Source organism: Pelobates fuscus, chromosome 7, assembly GCF_036172605.1.
Source record: "Pelobates fuscus isolate aPelFus1 chromosome 7, aPelFus1.pri, whole genome shotgun sequence".
NCBI classification, from domain to species: Eukaryota; Metazoa; Chordata; class Amphibia; order Anura; family Pelobatidae; genus Pelobates; species Pelobates fuscus.
Window position 1 is genome coordinate 57,715,207 of NC_086323.1, and position 23,850 is coordinate 57,739,056.

The 23,850-nt window shown below is 40.3% G+C and overlaps 1 protein-coding gene across 2 annotated transcripts in view; it reads left to right on the plus strand.

Annotated features, from left to right (window-relative positions):
- Positions 1–23,850, plus strand: part of LOC134568650 (ADAMTS-like protein 2) — a 62,253-nt gene that overhangs the window by 33,200 nt on the left and 5,203 nt on the right. For both annotated transcript variants that reach the window (XM_063427297.1, XM_063427298.1), the window contains exons 6-14: positions 909–1,026; positions 7,244–7,324; positions 9,204–9,379; positions 10,418–10,697; positions 13,135–13,372; positions 16,100–16,191; positions 17,422–17,548; positions 17,653–17,866; positions 18,077–18,232. In XM_063427297.1, the coding sequence (XP_063283367.1) occupies positions 909–1,026; positions 7,244–7,324; positions 9,204–9,379; positions 10,418–10,697; positions 13,135–13,372; positions 16,100–16,191; positions 17,422–17,548; positions 17,653–17,866; positions 18,077–18,232 (1,482 nt within the window). The remainder of the gene's footprint in view (positions 1–908; positions 1,027–7,243; positions 7,325–9,203; positions 9,380–10,417; positions 10,698–13,134; positions 13,373–16,099; positions 16,192–17,421; positions 17,549–17,652; positions 17,867–18,076; positions 18,233–23,850) is intronic.

Sequence of the window (23,850 nt, forward strand, 5' to 3'; positions counted from 1 at the left end):
AACCCCCAGCACACGTGACGTACGCAGCCCGGAACGCTGTCCAGACGGCCTAATATCAGTTCTGTGCAAAACATATGTCTGTCATCAGCGCGCACGGAACGCTGGTGCCAGATGTTATAAGCTTTTAGCCTGATTGTGTCTTCATTCCCTTCCTTATTTTTGCCCTCCCCACCCTTTCCGCCTCGTGGAAATTTTTAATGCTTGTTTTCATTTTTTTACATTTTCCCAATCCATTGTCCTCTCCCAGATTCCCTTTTAAACCCTTACCAGCTCAGAGTGCACACTGGTCCATTCTCACTGCATTTGACTGAATCTTAAAAGTGAGCCGATGTCATAGACAATGGGGGTGAGGGGGATTTAGATGTTAATTTACTTCAAATGTTTTTATCTCCTGCTCTGTAAATTGAACTTTAATTTAACAGAATTTGCAGTAAATTAAGTATAAACATTAGATGACTCTTTACAGGAAGTGTTCAGGAAGACTGTGTATGTTACATGCAGGGAGGTGTGACTAGGGTTACTTAAACAAAGTGGTTTAACTATTATTTTGCAGAGAATTGAGTAGTGAGACTGCAGGGGCATGATTTATACACCAAAACTGCTTCATTTATCTAAAGTTGTTTTGGTGACTAAAGTGTCCCTTTAAGCAGTAGATGGTTTCTGTGGTGGCGAACGTGAGTTATGTATAGAGTAACGTATCGGCATTAAATGTGTTGACCATTAAAATCTGTCAGGACATTTGAGCCTCAAATTTGTTGCGGCTCTTAATACTTTTATTGGCTACATGTTACCCACAGCCCTGGGAAGCAGCCCACTTTGTATACCATTGCCACTGAGTAAAGGTATAAAGCGCAAATCATATTATTTTATGATAGATTCTTGTTCACGTAGTTCTCTTGTCTTTGCAGCCCGTGGGGTGTGATGGGAAGCTCCATTCGGGCAGGTATTTAGATCGGTGCGGTGTTTGTGGTGGCAATGGAAGCGGCTGCTACAGGGTTTCTGGAAGCTTCAGACTGTGTGTCCTGGGTAAGCATAGGCCAAACTCAACAGCACTTTACAAAGCAGGTTGGCATTCAGGGGTTTATAAATTGTTCCCGTGCTTTATTCGTCAATGAGCACTCTGTAATTGTAGGTCAACGGTTTGACTTCCACTGCTGCCTTCATCAGTACAAGAGCAGCCACAAGATGGTATGCGTACAGTTCAGCTACTCCGGCCTTAAATTTGAAATTCACCTTTTTTCACTTTAAATTCTCACTTTAGTAAATAACCCTGCAAATTACAAAAGTAACTCTAAAATGGCCAAAGAGTTGCATATCAAATAGAATTTTTGTTTCAGCTGTTTTGTCTTGACTTTTGCAATTCGGTTTTCAATTCATTACAATTCACTATTTAGTGAATAAAAACCTATTGAGACAATTATTTTTCTAAAAAAAAAATCCTCTTAACTTTTTTTCAAAAACATTTACTTTTAAAAAACATTTAAGTGCCATTCTCATTTCTTCTGTCTTTTTAAAAAAAAAATGGTATTAGTAAACTTGCCTGAGAAGCAATAGCTTGCATTGTACAATTCTAAAATACGTCATCAAAATAAGAGGGTTTAAAAGGGCACGCTAAGTACCATAACCACTACTGTAGTGGTTAAGATTCTAGCACGCCCTTGGCACAGTCCAAACAATTCTGTGTCAAGACATTTTCAACAGTTTGACACAAACGCAAGGTCCCCCGGTTTTGGTGGCCTGACCATGTGCTTATATATTGCTTTTGCATATTTTACATCTCTGTTTTAACAATATACCAACACCAATTTTGTTCAAATATGGATGCTGTTCATTGGATGGGTAAGTCAAAAAACAAATAAGAAAAATTTGACAGTATGTTAATTTTTAAAATTTTTCTCACACACTGTTTTAGTATAATTATTTTCAGATTTGTTGCTTTTTCTGATGATATTTACAGTAGGGGTTTTAAAGGCATCATGCCGTTTTCCTGGCACTATAGGTTTAATAGGTCCCCCCTTCTTTGCTTCCCCCCCCCTCCTGTGGGGCTGAAGGGGTTAAAGCCCCTTCAGCCACTTACCTGAATCCAGCGGGGGAATCAGCCGGCGGGGGAGACCTAATGCGCATGCGTGGCAATGGCCACACGTGCATTAGAGCTCCTCATAGCAAAGCATTATTCAATGCCTTCCTATGGGGAAAATCTGACACTGGAGGTCCGTGAGAACGTCCAGCATCAGATAACGGACCAAAGGTTTCGGAAGCCCCCCTAGTGGCTGTGTGGTAGACTTAAAGCTGCAATGCAAATCTTGCAGGTCTCTGGATCTGCAGTGTTTTACATTGCAGCAATAAGTGCAATAGGGACACAGCACCCAGACCACTTCAATTAGCTGAAGTGGTCTTGGTGCCTACAGTGTCCCTTTATGGGCTCAAGTTGCTCCTTTTCTTTAACGTAGCTTACAAAGTTCTAGATCAATGTCTATTTTTTTCACCACATTTAAGACCGGTGTAGTTAGGAAGTTTAGGTGGTTTTTCAGAACCTTTATTTTAGCTGCACTTTTCACCCCTTGCCCTAAGCCAGAGTTACTGGGCGTTCATTAACAAGTCCTGCCTCTACATCTACACAAATAGTGTCAGATTCTCTACATTCTCATCTTCTGAATAGTCTTTACACGGGCACTTTCATCATATAAATATTACTAGCAGGTGGTACATTCTCCCTCCCAATGGTATTTGAAGGGACACACCAATAAAGGAAAGTAGACGTGTTCTTTTTTGATAACATCCACCTTGTCCTCTGCTTACTTTTAAAAATCTCATGTTTATTGATTTGTTATATTGACTACAGATACACTCTTTGCTTATGTGCACTGGTATGTAAAAAAAAAAAGAAAAGAAAATACATATGGGTGGTAAGTATGTTCCCCTAAAGTATTTATTAAAATTAGCAGAGTTCTTCAGTAAGGTGAGAATTTAAGATGAATCCAAGGTCAAAATAGCCGATCTGCAAAAATTCTCTCAGTCGGCCATGCTTTCCATTCGGCTACTCTGGCCTTACATTTGAAATTCTCACTTTAGTTAATAAACCTTTTGGAGTATCCTGGCTCTATGCAAATCTAGAAATCAGATTTTATCAATTCTTAAATACTAAATACCCTCCACCCCCAGCAGCTAAATGGTTAAAAAAACACATTTTGTCACTTGCACAATTCCATCGCTGATGTCCCTCGGCGCTGGGTTGGCCACGAGCACATGAAAAAAAACATTACTTTAATTTTTTTCGTATGGAAGCATGAGGACAGAAGCAGTCTTAGTCCGGCAATGTAAGCATTGCAGTTTCTCTAAAACTGCAGTCATTTACACTGCAGGACATAGGGGGTCTGGGACACTGCACTCAATGGAATGAAGGGGTGTGGGTGACTATAGAGTCCCTTTCATGCTAGGGGTACACAAGGACTGGTCTGACTACGATGGTTAAGACAATCTCCAGTTAACGATACAAGGCGATGTCTTTCCTAGAAAGATGTTTCCCTCCCATGACTTAAATAACAGATACATCAGATTCTAAATCCTAAACATAGTGAGCGTGTACATATCGAAGCATCTAAAATCTTTCCAGGTCACCTATTTATGTTGACCTTGTCAACGTAAGAGAGTCTTAATATTTTGAGTAGAATTCCCTTCCACGCTCCTCACGTTCAATAAATAGCCGTTCATGACCCCTGGCCTCGGAAACTCTTCGTTAATATGTATTCTGTATGGATGCGTCTGTCTGGGGTGTGCTCTAATATTAGAAACAGTTGGTGGTTGTATCACTGAGAGCTATGTATATTGTGCATTCTTAAGATTAATGTAAATAGAAGTCTTATTTGTAGCTGAAGGGCAGATTCTCTACATATCATTTGATGCTAGAGGCAGTATATCCTACATAGAGCATTTGCATAAAATAATATTAGATATGTTGACGTCAGATGCTTTTACTGCCACACTGAACACAGAATTGACTTGAAGAATTTTACTAAATCGCCTATTTCAATCTAAACTCTGAAAATAACTTTAGTGAATAAGTCTGAGGAAATTGACAAGAGAATTGCAAATGTTAGACCAGAATAGCTGATACTTGTTAATTTTTCGCAATTTGAAGTTTATTGAATACATTTCAATGTGTGCAATAAAAATATTTTAAACACTCAGATAGGACCCAAAAACAATTTTATCTATTCCAATTTTTTAATATTTTGCCCAGGAGGAATACTATTGAAATAGAGAAAAGTTAATCCCTCACCTTTCCTCACACCTGTTCCAATTACACAAGCTTTGCATTATGGTGCTCGACTTACGGGAGGCGTATGTTTACTAAATGCGTACTTTGCAGCAAATTTGCTTCAGGAGTCCAGGAAGGAAGCAGAGAAGGATAGGGGGCTTTTAGGAGACATTCCCTAGATATGGCCTTGTCTGACATGTAATATATAAAATATCTTTTTTTTTTTTAAATAAAGACTTGCAAAAAATAAATAAAATAAAATAATATATATCTATTCATATAGATATATCCAAAAATAGGCTGCAGCACTCACAGATAAAAGTCCAAAATTTAATAATACATGGTTAAAAGACGATCAACGTTTCAGTCCTACTTAGAGAACTTTCATCAGGATCAAAGAAACCATTCATATAGATATATATAAAACAAAATATGAAATTCTAGTAAAATAATAACATTCAAAATTATAAAATAGTCTCTTATACTTAAGTGCACTCTCCATAAATATCCTTAAGTAAGAATGCCTCATTGTTGAAAAAGCTAGTATTAGTCAATATACTATAACCACCGTCCTCACGGCAGTAAATGTAATGTATCCGTTAACAGATCTTTGATGTGGCCAGTAAAATGTATCCTCTTCAAACCGCAGATCAATTGAACTGTGACAGCCTCAAATAGATAAAGATTACACAGACACATAATGAACCTCAGTGTTTTTATAAGCTGTAAACTGCACACAAATGAAATCAGTTTACAGGTTTACAATGTGAATACTTATCTGTAAGTATCACACGAATATATAAGTATAAGTATTCACACGAATATTCTATAAGGAGTCTTTGCCCGGGTGAATTCAGTGACTTCTGATGTGGAATGTACCGGAATGCCTGTTCTGGTGCTATTTGTTTTAACTTAAGGGATTGCCCTCATTTGGGGGCTTTTTTTAAACTTATCTTGAGAAAGCCCAAATGTAATGCAAAATGCGTTGACTGCAGTCTCATTACTCCTGATAACCAGCAGAGCCCTTGAGTAATAACACCTTTATTTGAAGTGTGGAATTTCAGACATCGGGCACAGCCAATTACATCCAAATACAAACATTTACATGGATTCATTTGAATGAAAGACATTATAATATTAAAGTTTTTAACAAGGTGAAGGTAGCTTGTCACTAGTTTCCAAGTATGTCCTATGAGTGTATGCTTTCATTGCCCAGTTTAATGTCAATCATTTTATCAACTTCGGAAGGATAAATGTTTGATTTTTCCAGGAATCTAACCTTTAATTCTGAGATACTGTATCTGGAATACTGGCAACTGGGTTAAAACCCCTTCAGTGACCCTCGGCGGTGGGTCAGGCACCACCCACACTCCTTCAGCTGTCATGGGAGACCTAATGTGCATGCATTATTCAGTGCTTTCCTATAGGGAAAAATCTGACGCTGGAAGTCCTCATGCAGAGTGTTGGGTCGTCCAGTGTCAGATACCGGACCAAATGTCCGTTTCAATTCAGGAAGTCCCTCTAGTGGTTGTCTGGTAGACAGCCACTACATGTGGAGTTAACCCTCAGATACCGGACCAAATGTCCGTTTCAATTCAGGAAGTCCCTCTAGTGGTTGTCTGGTAGAGAGCCACTACATGTGGAGTTAACCCTCAGATGTAATTATTGCAGTTTCTCAGAAACTGCAATAATTACCAATGTAGGGTTAAAGGACATGGGACATTGCACCCAGACCACTTCAAAGTGGTCTGGGTGCCTACAGTGTCGCACAGTGTCCCTTTAGAGTATAGTCACCAAAACAATTTCAAGGTTTAGCAAGCTATTAACAGAGCATGAGATAAGAAATTCTAAATTAAACAAAGTTTGCTATAAAAGAAGCGTAAACATTAGATCTCTTTATACAGGAAGTGTTTAGGAAAGCTGTGTAGGTGTGACTAGAGCTGTATAAACAGAGTAATTTAACTCCTAAATGGCAGAGGATTGAGCAGTGAGACTGCAGGGGCATGTTCTATACACCAAAACTGCTTTATTAAGCTAAAGTTGTTTTGGTCCCTTTAACTAATTACCCAGTGTGAGATCTAGTTTTTAATATGTTAGTTTACTGCTGCATAAAGATCAGGAACATTTAAGGGACACTACAGGCATCCAGACCACTTCGTCTCACTGAAGTGCTCTGAGTGCAATGTTCCTGTGTGCCTTAACCCTGCAATCTAAACATTGCAGTTCCAGAGAAACTACAATGTTTACAATGAAGGGTTCATTGCCTCTAGTGGAGTTTCCCAGAGATTTATCTCATGAAACAACACAGGACGTCCTCATACTTTGCATGAGGACGTCCAGCGTGTTGAAATCCTCCATCGGAGGAGCAGCCCGACCCAGCGCCGAGGGACATCGGTACTGGAATCAGGTAAGTGTTTAAAGGTTTTTTTTTTTTTTTTAACGCATTACTTGGTGGTGGCGTTAGGAATACACTTTTGTGAGTTAAAGTGATGTCCTTTTTGTGATATAGCACTATTTAACTTTTCATCATAAAAGAATCTTTAACCCCTTAATGACCAAACTTCTGGAATAAAAGGGAATCATGACATGTCACACATGTCAGGTGTCCTTAAGGGGTTAAAAGGACCTTTAAAAAAAACATGATGATACTCAGCCAGCTTAGTTACTGGCATGTCTCCTACAAATGGGGGCTAAAATGGGGTATGACAGTGATATATTGCACGTCATTGGTGACTTCTGGGGGCTAAAAATAAATTTGACATGTGACCTGGGCTCAACAAAAGCTGTCCATATGTAGAAACACTTTTTCGACAAAGAAAGACGTTAGAGAAAAATGTGATCCCAAATCAGGACTGTTCCTTTATTTCTGGGACACTTGAATTGTATGTGCCAATTCTCCAGTCCAGCAGTATTCTGATCAATTAATTCTGTTACAAAGTACCAACACCATCTCTGATCACTAATAATATTACCTTATCTCCGCAGGTTACGCTTTAATCGCAACAATACCACTGGGAGCCTTTGATATCCTAATCACAGAGAAAAGGAATACTGAAAATATTCTTGGTGAGGAAGCACTGCTGGGATCGGCAGATTAACACGTCTTTTTATTTATTAGTAAATGATTGAGCTGCTTAGAGACTTCTTTTGACATTACCAATACAGCTCTATTTTAGTTGTGCGCTGTTACATGTGCGGTGTCAGCTTAGATGGGGTAATGTAAATCTGATTTGGCTGTTGTATTAGTCTCACTGGAGTGGACAAGGCAAGAAGGGCAAACACATGATATGGAGAATACTTCAGGTAGGGTTAAGGGTGCCGACACCATCTTTCTGGATATACTACGGAATATGTGATGGTCAATATATAAAACGTGTGTCCTGCAATATTTGGAAAATTAACACTGTGAATAGTTGGGGATTCAAGTTGAAGTACATTTTTTAGGACCAACGGAAAACAGCCAGTCTTATTCACTGAAGTGACTTTAAAAATCCAAATATCAATATGTTGGCTAAATTAGTTCATTTAGAACTCCGCTATCGCCACATTTTGGCTATTTTGCCATTCAGATTTTAATTTGCTATAATTCTGAGTTTAGTCAATAATCATCATACAATACTTTTTCAAATTTGTCTGTTTTTAAAGTCTGGTTAATTTGGCAAAAGAACTTCATTTTAAATTCACACTACGGGTTAGTGGCTAACCAGCACGTTTTAGTGAATTTAAATTTGATACTTTGAAACACCTATCCCTTGTACATGCTGATGTGCAGGATATGAAAAGTGATGCCTTACATTGTGCAGAAATCATATTCAGCTTTAGGGACATCCACTAATTAATGAAGGACATTCCTCTCAGGCACTTTACTTATTGATTCACTTAATTCCTTCTGTATTAGAATTCTATAACCTGCAGTGGAACACTTTTCATATCATTCCCAGCAGCATGTAAAAACAGGGAAACAGTGGATTTGGCAGCTCTATTTACATGCATTCAGACATATTAAAACAAGAGATTTTGGATTGACCTGTTTGACAGGGATATTGCATTTATTGTAATGTCTGTAGATCTCGTCATAGATAGAACTAAACAGATAGGAGTAGTCACTATTTACGATTAGTAGGAAAACTATGTGTAAACCAACAGAAAATGTTTATCTTTTAATATATATATATATATTTAAAGGAGCACTATAGGGTCAGGAACACAAACATGTATTCCTGACCCTATTAGGTTAAAACCACCATCTAGCCCCTGGTCCCCTCATGCCTCCCTAAATATAGTAAATCTTACTTGTATTCAAGTATGCAGCTGCTGCCTTTGCCAGCAGAAGTAGTAGCCTGATCCAATCACAATGCTTCCCCACAGGATTGGCTGAGACTGACAAAGAGGCAGTTCAGGGGCAGAGCCAGCATGATTCAAACACAGCCCTGGCCAATCAGCATCTCCTCATAGATATGAATTGAATTAATGAATCTCTATGAGGAAAGTTCAGTGTCTGCATGCAGAGGGAAGAGACACTGAATGTTTGGATGCATTTTAGGCAGCCATGTCCCACAAAGGATCTCTGACAGCCATCTAAGGAGTGGCCAGTGAAGTTATCACTAGGCTGTAATGTAAACACTGCATTTTCTCTGAAAAGACAGTGTTTACAGCAAAAAGCCTGAAGGTAATGATTCTACTCACCAGAACAAATACAATAAGCTGTAGTTGTTCTGGTGGCTATAGTGTCCCTTTAAGATGTGAATGCACTGCCTAAACAATATCGCAGCATTTCCTTAAATCAATTAAGGAAATGTTAAAAAATTTAAAGTTGCTTTAAATATGAAAATGATGTAAATCAGTAATAGTGCCTTACACTACAAATCTATCCAACTTTTACTGCACTGATTCACTTAATCTATCTTTTCATTCTCTAAATTTTGTCTTTCTTTCTTTGATCTAGCTCTGGCAGACTCTGCTGGGAATTTTTACATAAATGGAAACACGGTGATGGATAACCCCCAGAATTTCCGTGTTGCCGGGACGCTAGTGAAGTATCGGCGGCCATCGAATTTGCAAAGTGAGGGACTGGAATATCTAACTGCACCAGGACCCACCAACCAGTCCCTCAGTGTCATGGTGTGTGTGTGAGACTCCGGCCTAATGTGTGTCTTGTAACATTCTTCTGGGAAAGCCAACAGGTAGCTTTCCATTCATTGCTGAACTATACCTTCATGACTCTTGGCCACCAGTCTGTGCTTATAAAGATAATGGGAGCTGTGTGCTTAATACTACCAGAAAGTAGCTCAGACGGGTGCTGGCTGAGGATAATGGGAGCTGTGTACATAGTAATACAAGAAAGATACCTGTTGGCTACCCTGCACCATATACACAAGCTAACGCTTAATGCTGGCTACAGTTAATAGTTTTGGTCATATAATAGTGACTGGGATCAGCAGCTATCTGTGTTAATCTTATTGTCTGTATTAAACACTGCAGTCAGGGCCAGATTCATGGTACCCACCTATTACAAAAATAAAAATTTAAATGTGACTGTCGGCAGAGCATCGGAAGAAATTAGGCATTGCATTCAAGGGTAAAGTTTCAGGTGGGTGAGTTGTATTGTAACTGGGTGGGGGCTACCCAAGGTAAAATGATGTAAACCGAGGCATGTCCTTTTTTGCCTCCCGCCAGGGTGTAAATTAGCAGAATACACGACGATACATAGTCTGCATTCCTCTAGATCCGGCCCTGATTGCAGCAATCGCGAACTTGTCTTTACAGAAACATTTAAGTGCCACAGGTGGAACTTTCCTTAGCTAGCCTATTGACTAACTTGTCTTAGTTATAGTGTGCATGGGGCCCTTGTCTTGTGTCTGTACAATGTAAATACAGAATGTTGCTTTTTTTTATAAATAATAGTTTTACATGAACAACAACTTTTTATGTCGACTAAATCTATCTTTGTGTTAAATACAGCGTGTGTGTCTACAGAAGAACTTCTCAATGTACAAACTAAAACCAATCTTTACTTCCGTTTGAGGTGCTTTGCAAACCCAACGCGTTTTAATTCCAGATTCATATTTGTTATTGTGAAACAAATGTTATATTATAGAATTTTATCTCATCACAGATGTTTGGATTGTTTGTAACTCAAGATGTATTTTGTTCATTTAGTATTATAATTTCAACGGGAAGATCCCTCTTATAACCTATGAATACACTGTGCCTCTCGTCTCGGAACCACCGCGCATCCTTCATTCTGGAGCCAGAGACCCCCCACATCTTGCACCTAGCAGTGTGCAAGGTGAGGCCCAAAAGGGCTCAGAAGGCAATTTTCGGAATCTACCAGATAATACCTGGAATTGGGAGAATCACCAGGGGGGAGAGGGTTCCTTCATACACCCAGAAAGAACCAGCAAGGAACAAGTTCCTGGAGATGACGAAGAAACAGAAAGTAAGTCCAACTGTTCATGTAACACTGAAGCGAACATTTATATGCAGAGGATGTAAAGTGAACATGATAGAACTTTTCTGCAATGAAATTTTAATAAATTGGGGGATTTAACAGATTTATGGTAAATAAGAGCCAATGTAGTTAAAGTTATGTATTTGCGGGAACAAAATGAAAGTGGCACTGTCATGGCCGCATCTATTTCTTTTTTTAACCACCCCTCCCTCCCGGCTCCAGTAATTTGATTGTCCCCCCTAATCACCCCCAAATCCACGTAGGTCCCCCATTACACCCTTTTTACCTTTACATTTCATACCCAGATCTTTGTCCTAGGCGCTGCCATCCTAGTATGTGCAGTTGAACACTTGGGCATTTGCTATGCCCATTAGAAGCATGTGGGTGCTCTAAAAGAAAAGTAGTACCTATTGTATCCCCCCAATCTCCCTCCCATTGGTGACGGGTGGGGGCTAATTGTTAAAGGAACCCACCTTGAAAGGATATGGGGTCCTCTAGTCAGCCACCCACCAATAAAATAAAAGCCTACCTACCTCCCTCACCCTAATAATAGTGAGGGGGGAGCAATAAACTAAATATCTGAAAATGTAAAAAAAAAATAGGTCCCCCTTTTAGTAACCTAGGGCACTTACCCGCTGCTAATGGGTGGGGGCCAGGTGGGGTCTATAGGTCTTCCCCCTTTTTGTCACTAAGATTGGTCAATTATAAAGCTCATAATTACACTGCTCTGCTCTTCTGCTTCTCCAGGAGCGAGTGCTTGCAGGGCCGATGCAAGGATATCACTGACAGACAATCTCACACACTCACTGACATACACCCACTCACTGACAGACACAGACACACACTGACAGACAGACACTCACTGACAGACAGACACTCACTGACAGACAGACACACACACACACACAGACATTCACTGACATACATATACTCATTCACTGACAGACAGACACACACACACACACACACACACACACACAGGCAGACACTCACTGATAGACACATACACTGACAGTCAAACACTCACACACTCACTGACAGACACAAACACACAGGCAGACACTCACTGACATACATACACTCACTCACTGACAGACAGACAGACAGACACACACAGGCAGACACTCACTGACAGACACACACACTGACAGTCAAACACTCACTGACAGACACACACACTGACAGTCAAACACTCACAAACTCACTGACAGACACAAACACAGGCAGACACTCACTGACATATGTACACTCACTCACTGACAGACACATTCACTGACAGTCAAACACAGTCAAACACTTACTGACACATAGACTCAGACAGGCAGCCTCCCTACCTCCCTCAATGTTGGCGAGCTCCGGCTCCCGGCATCACAGACGGCGCGCAAGGGAGGAGTCAGGCGCAGCAAGAAGAGCCTCCCTCGCTGCCCACACTGCCGTCGCCTGCCTCCTCTCCTCCGGCATTTATTGGCAGAGCAGGCACCTTCCATCAGGGTAAGCAGGTGACTGCTCTGCCATACTGAAGGACAGCTTCTGGGGTGCCCTGAGGTTACCAAATGGCAACCTCCTGGGCCCTGTTACAGGGCTCCTCTCTGCACCACCATTTTCGGACGCCTGGAGGTTCAGCCGGGCACTAAGGGGGGGCGCTCTAGAGCCGCTCGCCCAGTGCTGCGAGAAGGTCGTCGCCCTAGGCAAATGCCTAGTTTGCCTAACGGTTGCAACTGCCCTGAGTGCTTTTAAGCCCAAAGAGTGACATGACTTTGTGATTACTGGTGCTGAGCACACACAGCCATGTGCAGCACCCACCCAGGGAAACTCTTTGGACACAAAAGCGATCTCTTCCAGCGAGCATCGTCTTCAAGTCCTTCTGATGTACCAAGAGCCAGGAAGTGGAATTTGACCAGGTTGCTAGACAGGGATGTAAAATCTGCTTTAAATTTTCAATATGGAACCACCGGTCTATACACCACCTGCCAGTGGTTTCCACTACATGCTTTTATGATCTCTCACCTAATGGAATCTTGTCCATTTGCTCAAGGTCAAAGCATGTATTTCAATGTCAGATGGTTCTGGTGGATGCTGAACTAGCACTTTACTCTATTTCCTTGTTCTCTTCTCTTTTGCATTATCACGAAGGATGTTACACACAATACTATTTCCAAACTGCAAAGGCTTGGTTGGCTTTTCTTGTAACCGTGAGTTTGTTTAAGTAAAAAGTTACTGTAAATATCTATACATTTATACATGTGTAAAATGGGTTTAACTGGAGTTTCGACAGTGTAGTGACAAGAAGAAATTTAATATATGAAGAGAAATAATAACTGGATCCTTCTATGTTAGATACGTTTATATGATGACTAAAAAAAAGTAAAATACATAGATTTTTAATCTTAGTGGCCAGTTTCTTAACATTCCTTTCCTAATTCAGGCCTCTTGCCCAGCACAGATGCCCCAAGGGGATTGCTCCAGAGTGAATTGTGGAGACTCTGTGATCACCAGAGTAACTCTGCCCTGTGCCAAACACTGTTTGGTGGCAGCCCTGGGGCACACGCAGAGTCTGCCCAGGAAACAGACCAACTCAGGGAGAGTCTGATGCTGCCAGCTGTATTTCAACATCTTGGACCAGTGCCTGGGACTCAAGAACTTCATGCCCCAGGCTCTAACAGGTACATGAGAAGGCGTGGAGAGTATACTTGGCAGAAAACAGCTGACTGCTTTATATTTTCCTATTCTAATACGATAGTGTTTTAAATTGCATGCATCTAATATTATGCATTATTTTGTTTTTCCCATATCAGTTTTGTTTTCTGAAAAGAATAAGGCAGTGTATTTAAGATAGAGATGTCCTTCCTAAGTTCCCCAACTGTTCGTGAACCACAAGCCAGCCGTTGGCATGGGGCTCAGGTTCTAAGCCCTCTGATCTAAAGACGAATATTTGAGAATGACTGTTATATCTGATATTACAACCTATTAGCTCATTTTAAGTGGTAATGGGGAAATTACGTAGCTGAAAAACAACCTTAAACCATGATGTTCTATTAGAGGTAAATAGCTATTTATTTGCGTTTCAGAGAAAAGGTTTTTCTGTATTGCAGAAATAATTTTGTGTTACAGGCCACAAATTCACTGATACGAGATTTGTTTTAATTAGATTAAGCCTGTCACTACAGTTTTTTAAAAAAAATTTTTTATAGAGGAACATTTATGAAGAATTTGATGCATAGCTAGTTATGACAAAACCGCAAAAACTAATATCATGCAAACGTACTTCTGACAGGTTCATATTGATGAACAAATATATAATATATTGTAGGGAGGAAAATAAATGCTCCCTGTCACAAAAAGGGAGCTCCAGGCTGGAAAAAATGTATTTAAAAAAGCTAAATATTTTCCCCAATACTAAACAGTCCAAAATAAAAACTAACAAGCAAACAATGAAAAAGATCACTTACAATTTTGGGCAAATCCCTATACATTACATCATGAGCCTTAAAAGAAGCCTGTTATGACTCACCAGACCCTCCCATCCAGCACCACAATGTACTCACAGAAGTTACACACACCTCCAGTCCACCCTCTCACCTTCCCCAGTCTTCATTTATTTGCCCTGCTTGTTACTATACTCCCTATCCAGCTCTTGCAGCAGTGGATAGCAACTTACCATAGCAACCACTGCACATGCACTGTGGTTGCTATGTGTGGAGTACAGAAGAACTGGCTGTGGGATTTTTTTTCTGCTCTACCTTGTTAGTCAATTCATAGCTCAGCATAGAGTTTAAATAGGTTTTTCTCCCAATCAATGCGTTTGCTAGCAAATCTGCTAGCACAATGTATAGATCGAAACTATTGCTCTTTAAAAAGTATGCAAGCTGTACCTGGATTGACAGGTAGCCTTTAACGTGGAACTGTCACTTCTCTGCAATTTACATAATTGAATAATATGTTGAAAATTACCCAGATCCCTTTTTTTTCATGAGATGCACCAATTTCTTTTAATTTAATATTAAAGATTTTGCAAACGACATCATAATCCTGAAAAGGCACAGCTAGGGCAAACTTTGCAAATGAGGAGGAGAAATAGAAACATTGTTTCATATCTCTGTGTGCTTTCGCTACATTGACTGCCAGGTGCAAAGAACAAACACTTATTTAAAAATTGACAGGGAGCTAATATGGAGGCACCCGTTCACAGGATATAGAGGTGTGGCTTTAAAAAACAAATATAACATTTTTTTACACCACATAAATACATTTTTGTATATTCAACATATTCAGTTCTGCAGAATATGTTAGTGCTTTATATATATATAGGGATTAGTAAACATAATATTATAAATTCTGAGAAGTGGTTATTCCCCTTTAAGCTTTGCCCACTCCAGGGAGTAGCTTGGCCAATCAAGATAATCTAACTCTGGTTAATGGATTCTGAAGTGTTGGGATTGTTTAAAGGGACACTATAGTCACCAGAACAACTACAGCTTATTGAATTTGTTCTGGTGAGTAAAATCATTACTTTCAGGCTTTTTGCTGTAAACACTATCTTTTCAGAGAAAATGCAGTGTTTACATTATAGCCTAGTGATAACTTCACTGGCCACTCCTCAGATAGCTGTCAGAGATCCTTCCTGGGTCATGGCTGCCTAAAATGCATCCAAACATTCAGTGTCTCCTCCCTCTGCATGCAGACACTGAACTTTCCTCATAGAGATTCATTGATGTAATTCATCTCTATGAGTAGATGCTGATTGGCCAGGGCTGTGTTTGAATCATGCTGGCTCTGCCCCTGATCTGCCTCTTTGTCAGTCTCAGCCAATCCTATTGGATCAGGCTACCACTTATGATGATGTTTGTGTTCCTCACCCTATAGTGCTCCTTTAACCCAGCACTATTGGGGTTAAAGTGTAGAGGCAGGGATGATTATCATAACCACTGCTTTCTGCGTGTGCCTCTATACGGTTAATATGTGTGCCCAGCTAAAATACAACAACTACATATCAGCTAATGCTACAATGACAAATATGCCCTGATTTGTTCTCAGAGCATGTAAAAAAAAACCACAAACACATATATCCAAAATCATGGACAGGGGACTCCAATACATACAGTTTGCCTGGTACAGGCTCAGCAAAACATTTAGCTATTTTCTGGCAGTGCTGTTCCTTAGTTTGCATTCCTGCGCATGTGTGTGTGTTAAGTTAAAGAAAAGAAGTCTTTAAAGCTTTAGTCAAATTTATATTATCAACACTGCTATTATCTGTCCATTATTAACATTGGCTGCAGTTCTTCGTTTTCGGCCATTAATTTGGACATATTCTCCTATGAAGTAACAGTAATAAATTGATTTGTTCACAATTTCTACCTTTGACTGTCGTGTGCATTTTGTTTCTTCCTCAGCGACACAGCAGGTGGTCAGGACATCAGCCGCGCGGATATGTATCGCTGGAAGTTATCCGCGTACTCACCCTGTAGCGCTACGTGCAGTTCAGGTAATTGGTGACAAAATACAGAGATGGACCTAATTAATACAATTTAACCAATAATATAAAGTCTATTGTAATCATCATTATGTTAAGTTGCCTCAATTAATCTCACGATATTAATTGGCCTCGTATTTATTTACTAGTGTTGTGTCATTGTTGAAACACAAAAAATGAGGTTTAATGCCCACTCAGTGCATCACTCAGTGGCACTTAGAGTCTGCTTGCTAGGTAGCAGTCATTCGTGGATAATAATAACTGAAATACCACTTTGATGAAGCTGTTTCACCCTCGCATTTGACATTTCCTCTCCTTCCTGTGTTGAGGTCTCCAAGACCATAAAAGTCACATAACAATACAGATTCTAAATCTCAAAAATAGTACTGTTGTAGAATTATTAGACCCCTTATAACCTATAACCATTATTAGGCCCCTTATAAACTATATAATCCTTACTGGGCCCCTTTAATACTATATTCTCATATTCAGCTCTCAGGCCTCATAGTTTAAGCTTTACAAGATTCCTTTGTTCGTAGAAACAGCATGTCAGCAGAAAATGCTAGAATCTTCTGGTTAAATAAAACACTGTAGCAGATAGTCTTGATAGAGTGTATAATTGCTAAAGAGGCCTTGAGATGCTAACCTTGAAACGACTAAGGTACCAACTACTCATTATGGATAGCTGCCATGCCCCCCTCCCATCGAGTAAGCTGTAAGCTCCCTCGTGCCCAGCAAGATGGCGCTGAAACCTGGAGGAGACCGTCATGACGTCAGTTATGACATAAGACGTAACACCCAACAGGGAGGGCATTTGACTAACCACTTTACACCTTTAGCCAATTGACAATGTTTTCATGCTCATATCTTGATTTTTATAATGATGTAATTCTGCCTTTAAAAGGGCTTGCAAGCCCGCTTTTTAAAAGAAGCCAATACATTTCCTGAAGTTCTTTCATCTAATCTGAACTCTGTGTCGGTGTGAATTTACTTCTGCGTATACGCAATTTAAACATCTCTAATTTGGACAGGAACAGATAGTCATTCAAACTTCTTTGTTTGCTTAAAAGATTCCCTTATCAGTACAATCCATTAAAAAAAACAAAAACAGAACCACTCCTAGATTTTCTATAACACTGGAAAGCAGGCCACTGACAGATATTTTAAAGATACACAAAAAAAAAAAAAACAATTATTTTCATGATACATTGCCCTGAAACCACTGTGTTAATGCTACCATAGGAATCATCTCTGCGTATGCTTTATGCATCCGATACGATGGGAGGGAGGTGGATGACTCACACTGTGATCCCATGACGAGGCCGGAACCCACACAGGAATATTGTGCTGGAAGGGAGTGCATGCCCAGGTGAGACATGCAAGGGCATCACTTAATCCCCGAGTGGGTTGAAAGACGCCCTGCACTTTCCAGGGTGAACAAAGAATTGCTGTCATGTTTCCCTTCTTTTGAAGGTGGGAGTCTAGTGGTTGGAGTGAATGCTCACAGAGCTGTGGACAAGGGGTACAGCTGCGCTCAGTCCGATGCTGGAAGATGCTGGCACCAGGATTGGATAGTTCTGTGTATGACGAGCAGTGTGAAGGTGCTCAGCTACAGCGGCCACCTCAGAGGAAAATATGTAAGAGCAAACCTTGTGGACCTCAGTGGGATTCATCAGACTGGTCAGAGGTACGTTCTGAATTTATCTCTGTTTGCTTCTTTCTCTTGTGTTACATTGTACTTTATCTTCTCAGTGGCTATTGTATCTTCTATCTTCTGTCAATCTTTCTTTTCTGTCCAGTTGTACGTGACATTTTTTTTTACCATGTAAATCTATAGTTGACCTTATGAGCTCTTTCTCTATGGTCTCTGAACTCATGTCACCTGGCATGTATTTAGTGCACGGCTGCTTGCGGATCTGAAGGCCTGATGCGACGGGAGGTGAAATGTACTTCAGATTTCGAACAGTGTGATGAGTCCTTCAAACCTGAGGCTGAGAAGTCATGTTTAGGCCCTCCCTGTGACCATTACTGGACAACATCAGAGTGGGGACCGGTGAGTGTTTCTGCTGTGTGATATATAAAGTAAGAAATGAATGAACATTATTATCACGTTAGTTTATATAAATTGTATTTGGAGAGTGACAGTCTTATAGCTTGGTCTGTATAGTCTAGCCAAATAGATTTTGTGGCGGACCGCCTGGCACCCCAATCGCTGCTTCCTTGTACCTCCGATTACTTCCAGCACGCCACCGGACACCACCAGTACTGTAGCCCCTTAGCTGCCATACCTTGGCTGTGGTCTCGCTGTCCCTTCCCTGGACCTGCACCTGGATCCAGCTCCCAGTGGGAAGACCTCTCCTCCAAGAGAGTATAGCAGTGTAGCTCTTAAAAGAGCTAGGGATTATAGCAATCCAAAGAACAATCCCAAGAGCAGGGATTAAAGCTGGTATAGCTGTTCCCTACAATCACGAGACAAGGCTCTGTGTTAAGGGTTAGCAGGAACTGGTTTATTGGTAGCCACAACTGGCTTTTTATGTCAGTCCCCATGCAAGGGGCTCTCCCCCCTGGACCTGAGAGTAGACTACAGTAAAAACATACATGCGATTACATTGGCTCTCAGGTCCAGGACACTCCCATACAAAATGAGACAATCCCTCCCCTATGCCTGGGAGATAATTACTTGAGTACACAAACATATAATTAAATTATCTCCTGGTATAAGAAACATGCAATACAACAACAGCCCAAAAGTACTCCTAAAACACATGGAAACCCCACAAAAGTCATATCCCCTGATAGCCCCGATCTGGGGGACCAACATATCCAAAAATCACCCAGATCGGTTCAGGGGTTCGGGATTTCCATGGAAGTCATAATTTTGACCAACCGTGCACGTGGTCCTATGCCCAAAACAGTTCCAGGGAATTAGGGCCAACGGTCGGTCTCTCTTTATGGAGTACAAAAGTACATAAATCACATACGTTTTTAAAGGGCCCACAGTCTTTTGGCAGGAGGCTGGCAAGCAGGCCCCTCCAAGAACACGGGGCAGAGGGTTTTCTGCCACAGATTTAAATGAAAAATGATGAGAACGTTATGTCATTTTCTACATGGATTATAGATGAAGGTGCACTTGATAGTATGACACTAAAGGTTCTGAAATACAGGACATTTTTACTACAGTGTCATACATTTTTAAAATGGAAATTTTGGTTGATTCAGCATTCATTAACCTTAAAGGAAACTATAGTCACCTAAACAACTCTAGCTTAATGAAGTTTGTTTCTGTTTATGCAGCCCTAGCCACACCTCCCCTGGCTGTGACTGACAGAACCTGCATGAAAACAAAATGGTTCAATTTTCAATCAGATGTAGCTTACTTTAAAAGTTTGTATCTCCTTCTCTTTAAACTGAACTTTAATTGCATACAGGAAGCTCCTGCAGGGTCTGGCAATTTATTAATAGATCAGGAGATAAGAAATACTAAATCAAACAGAATTCGCAACAAAGGAAGTGTAAACATTATATGACTCTTTACAGGAAGTGTTTAGCAAGGCTGTGCATGTCACAAGCAGGAAGGTGTGACTAGGGCTGTATAAACAAAGTGATCTAACTCCTAAATGGCAGAGAATTGAGACTGCAGGGGAAAAGCTGCTTAATTAAGCCAAAGTTGTTTTGGTGACTATAGTGTCCCTTTAAGGAAAAACATACCACTTTTTGAAAACTTCAAATTTGAATAATTGATTGAATAAAACATTTTTTTAAATCACAGATAACTTGTGCTAACCTTTTTAATGCGATTCTCTGCTTTCTCTTAATGTATATTAAATATTCAATCTTGCATAATGTATATTCAAGATTGCCAGTTCAGGTAAGGTAAAGCCAGTACAAACATAATAAATTAAGAAGATAAGTAGAAACATTGACCCTAATTTAATATTTTTGGATACACTTTTTGGTATTTTAATATTTTGAAAAAAATAATTTTAAACATTTACCCAAAACATTAAATAATTTGAACAGCTTATCCAAAAATATTAAATCATGAATAATGTTCCATATCTTATCTTTTTGTATGTTTTCTTTATGCTGACTACCACGTGCAAAATCCAGTGTATATAACAATGATTGACAGGGAGCTAAGATGGAGGCATCCCGCAGGATAAAGAGGTGCAGATATCTTAATTTTATTTTATTTTTCACATCTCTCAAACACCTATTTGATAAATACCTGGATAAGTACACAAAATATTTAGAATCCTGGGAAGTCACAGTTCCTCTTTAACTCCTTAAGACCGCAGGGCGTTCTATTCCGCCCTTATTTAGATGGCTCTAAACGCTGCAAAAAAGTAAATAAATATGTAAATACGTTAAAAAATAAAATGTAAAAAATAATAAAAAATAAATAAATAAAAAAGATATATACATGTGTAATTTCGTTCTAACTGTATTTTAAAATTAATATATATATATATTGATATCAAAATACATGTAGAACAAAATAATATTTATCTATATACATATTTATCATATATACATATCACTATATATACCTATTTAAATAAAAATAATTGAAAAAAATTATATACATATATACATATATATATATATATATATATATATATATATTTATATATATATATATATATATATATATATATATATACACACATATATATATATATAATAATTCTACGTATATATTTATGTAATAATTTTACATAATTAGGTCATTTTATTAATTACAATTTGCAGGACCTGCCTGACAACCCAGGCCGAAAGTTCAGGGAATTTAATTTGCTAGCACTATATTTAACCCTGTAACTTTCCAAGACACCATAAAACCTGTACATGGGGGGTACTGTTTTACTTGGAGTAGTTTTACTCAGGAGACTTCGCTGAACACAAATATTAGTGTTTCAAAACAGTAAAATGTATTACAACGACGATATCGTCAGTGAAATTTTTTGCATTTTCCCCACACAAATGGCACTTACACTGACGATATAATTGTTGTGATACGTTTTACTGTTTTGAATCACTAATATTTGTGTTCAGCGAAGTCTCCTGAGTATAACAGTACCCCTCATGTACAGGTTTTATGGTGTTTTCAAATATAAGGTTTGCGTTTCAGTTTTTTCACATTAAAATTCATTTTAAAAAGTGTTGCCTTTGAGACCGTATGGTAGCCCAGGAATGAAAATTACCCCCATGATGGCATACCATTTGCAATAGTAGACAACCCAGGGTATTGCAAATGGGGTATGTTCAGTCTTTTATAGTAGCCACCTAGTCACAAACACTGGGCAAAATTGGTTTTCAAATTAGTTTATTGCATTTTCAAATATTAACACTAACTTTGGCCAGTGTTTGTGACCAAGTGGCTACTAAAAAAGACTGGACATACCCCATTTGCAATTCCTTGGGTTGTCTACTTTTGCAAATGGTATGCCATCATGGGGGTAATTCTTATTCCTGGGCTACCATATGGTCTCAAAGGCAACGTAACCAATCTGGCGAATTTCAATGTGAAAAAAATGAAAAATGTAACACGCTATATTTGACCCTGTAACTTCCTAAAACACCATAAAACCTGTACATAGGGGGTACTGTTTTACACGTGAGATATCGCTGAATACAAATATGTGTATTTTATTGCAGTAAAAGCAAACAGTATTTTGCCATTCACAGTAAAAATGTCATGTATAACTAAGAAAATTTAAAAAAACCTTATTTTCTCCCAATTTTTTATATTTTATTCATATTAAATTATGTTCCATATCTAAATATTTGATGTTAAATGAAAGTCCTGTTTCCCCTGAATAAAATCATATATAATAATTTAATATGAAAGAGGTGAATTACGGTTTGACAGACATGTAGCGCAAATGCCAGGTTTTGTTTACGTTTTGTTTTGATCACAACTTGTACATTTGGCTGCGGGCTTAAGGGGTTAAAACAGTATCAAGTGCACATCATCCATAAATAAGTGTGTGTGCGCGCGTGTGTGCGCGCGCCTGCGTGTGTGTGTGCGTCTGCGTCTATGTCTGCTCTGGCCCGTAATCAGGGCCGGCGCGTCCATAAGGCGGCCCAGGCGGCCGCCTTAGGGCGCCCAAGCAGGGGGGGCGCAAAAATCCGAATCCCCAGCCACCGGCTAGGGATTTGGATTTTTATACAGCCGCCCGCAGCCTACCTTGCCCTGCTCTCCTGGCTGCTGGCTCCCTCCACAGACGGTCTGGTCCCAGAGGAGGTGAAGTCTGTGCTGTGCCGCCCGGGCCCGCCCCCTCCTGATGATGTCAGGAGGGTTGCGACTTTCACCTCCCCCAGAGTCCCCTGCGGTCCGATGCTGGCAGGGACGGGCTCCCCCTGCTGGCTGGCTTTAATATGGCGGCGCCTATACAGTGGAGCCCGCCCGGAACACAAGTGAGAGGAGTGAGTCAGTCAGTGACAACACTGAGGTAAGGGGAGGGAGACAGGGAGGAAAGGCAGGCAGACAGGCCCAGCGGATACATGCTAAGGAGAAAATAGTGCTAATAATAGAAAATAGATATACTTGTGAGTCAGGCAGAAACAAGCAAAACGAGTAAAGATAAACATGTAGGCATGCTGACATGACAAGATAATACTCAGGAGTAAAGGGCCACCAAGCAGTATATATTCTGGGCACAGTGTATGCACCCTGTTTGTTATGTTCCATGGAGGGGGTAGACATGTGGCAGGTTGTGGTGGAGTGTAAGCAGGGTCAGTGACTTTTGGCCAAGGCAACAGCTTGTGTAAGCTCACTGAGCAACTGACTCCGTGAGTGTTGTCTGATCACCCTATGCCTGTAGCGGACAGGCTGGGTTCCACTCTGTACTTGAGAGGATTTGTGCCATCCATGGTGCCATGTCATGCGGCATCATTGCAGCCGCCGGTGGTAGCGGGAACCATTTCTCCAAGTCCATGGGCCCTCCTCACCCGTATATCGGGATCCCAGGTGATGGTGTGTGGACTGCGGGCGGGTATATGGCCCTTCTTGGCTCCCCGCCTTGGAGGAGGGCGCCAAACCAGTGCTTTGTGTATATGCTGTGTCTTGGGAGTGTGTCTGTCTGGCCTCCAGAAATGCTGACATATTGCTTCATACGCTGCGTGGAAAGTAGCTTCCCAGCTTCGGATGGTTTCTGTGGCGTCCGCCATTTTGGAGAGACCACGTTGCAGGTCCCTTAAGAGTAATCGCCAAGTAGCAATCATGAGGTAAGTGCTTGCTTGGTGGAGACCGGGATGACCACCGCCGGGTAACGGGACCTTGGAGTTTCCCCTTGAGGGCGCAGTGTCACCGAGGATGAGGGTTTGGCCGCCTGTATGCATCTGTATGTATGTATGTCTCTGTATGTATGTATGTATGTGTCTTCATGCCTTTACGTCTTTACGTGACTGTGTCTGTATGTCTCTGTGTGACTGTTTGTGTATGTTTCTGCCTGTGTGTCTATATGTCTCTGCCTCCATATCCATGTCTACATAGCTTGGAAGAAAATACACACAAAGGGATCTGGAGGGGAGGGACACACAAAACGGACTCAGGGGAGAAATGGCAACATAGAGGGTGGAGAAAAAAACAAAGAAAGGGGCTGGGGGTAAGAGACACAAAAAGGGGCTGGGTGTAAGTAAGAGACATACAAAGGCACACTAAAGAGG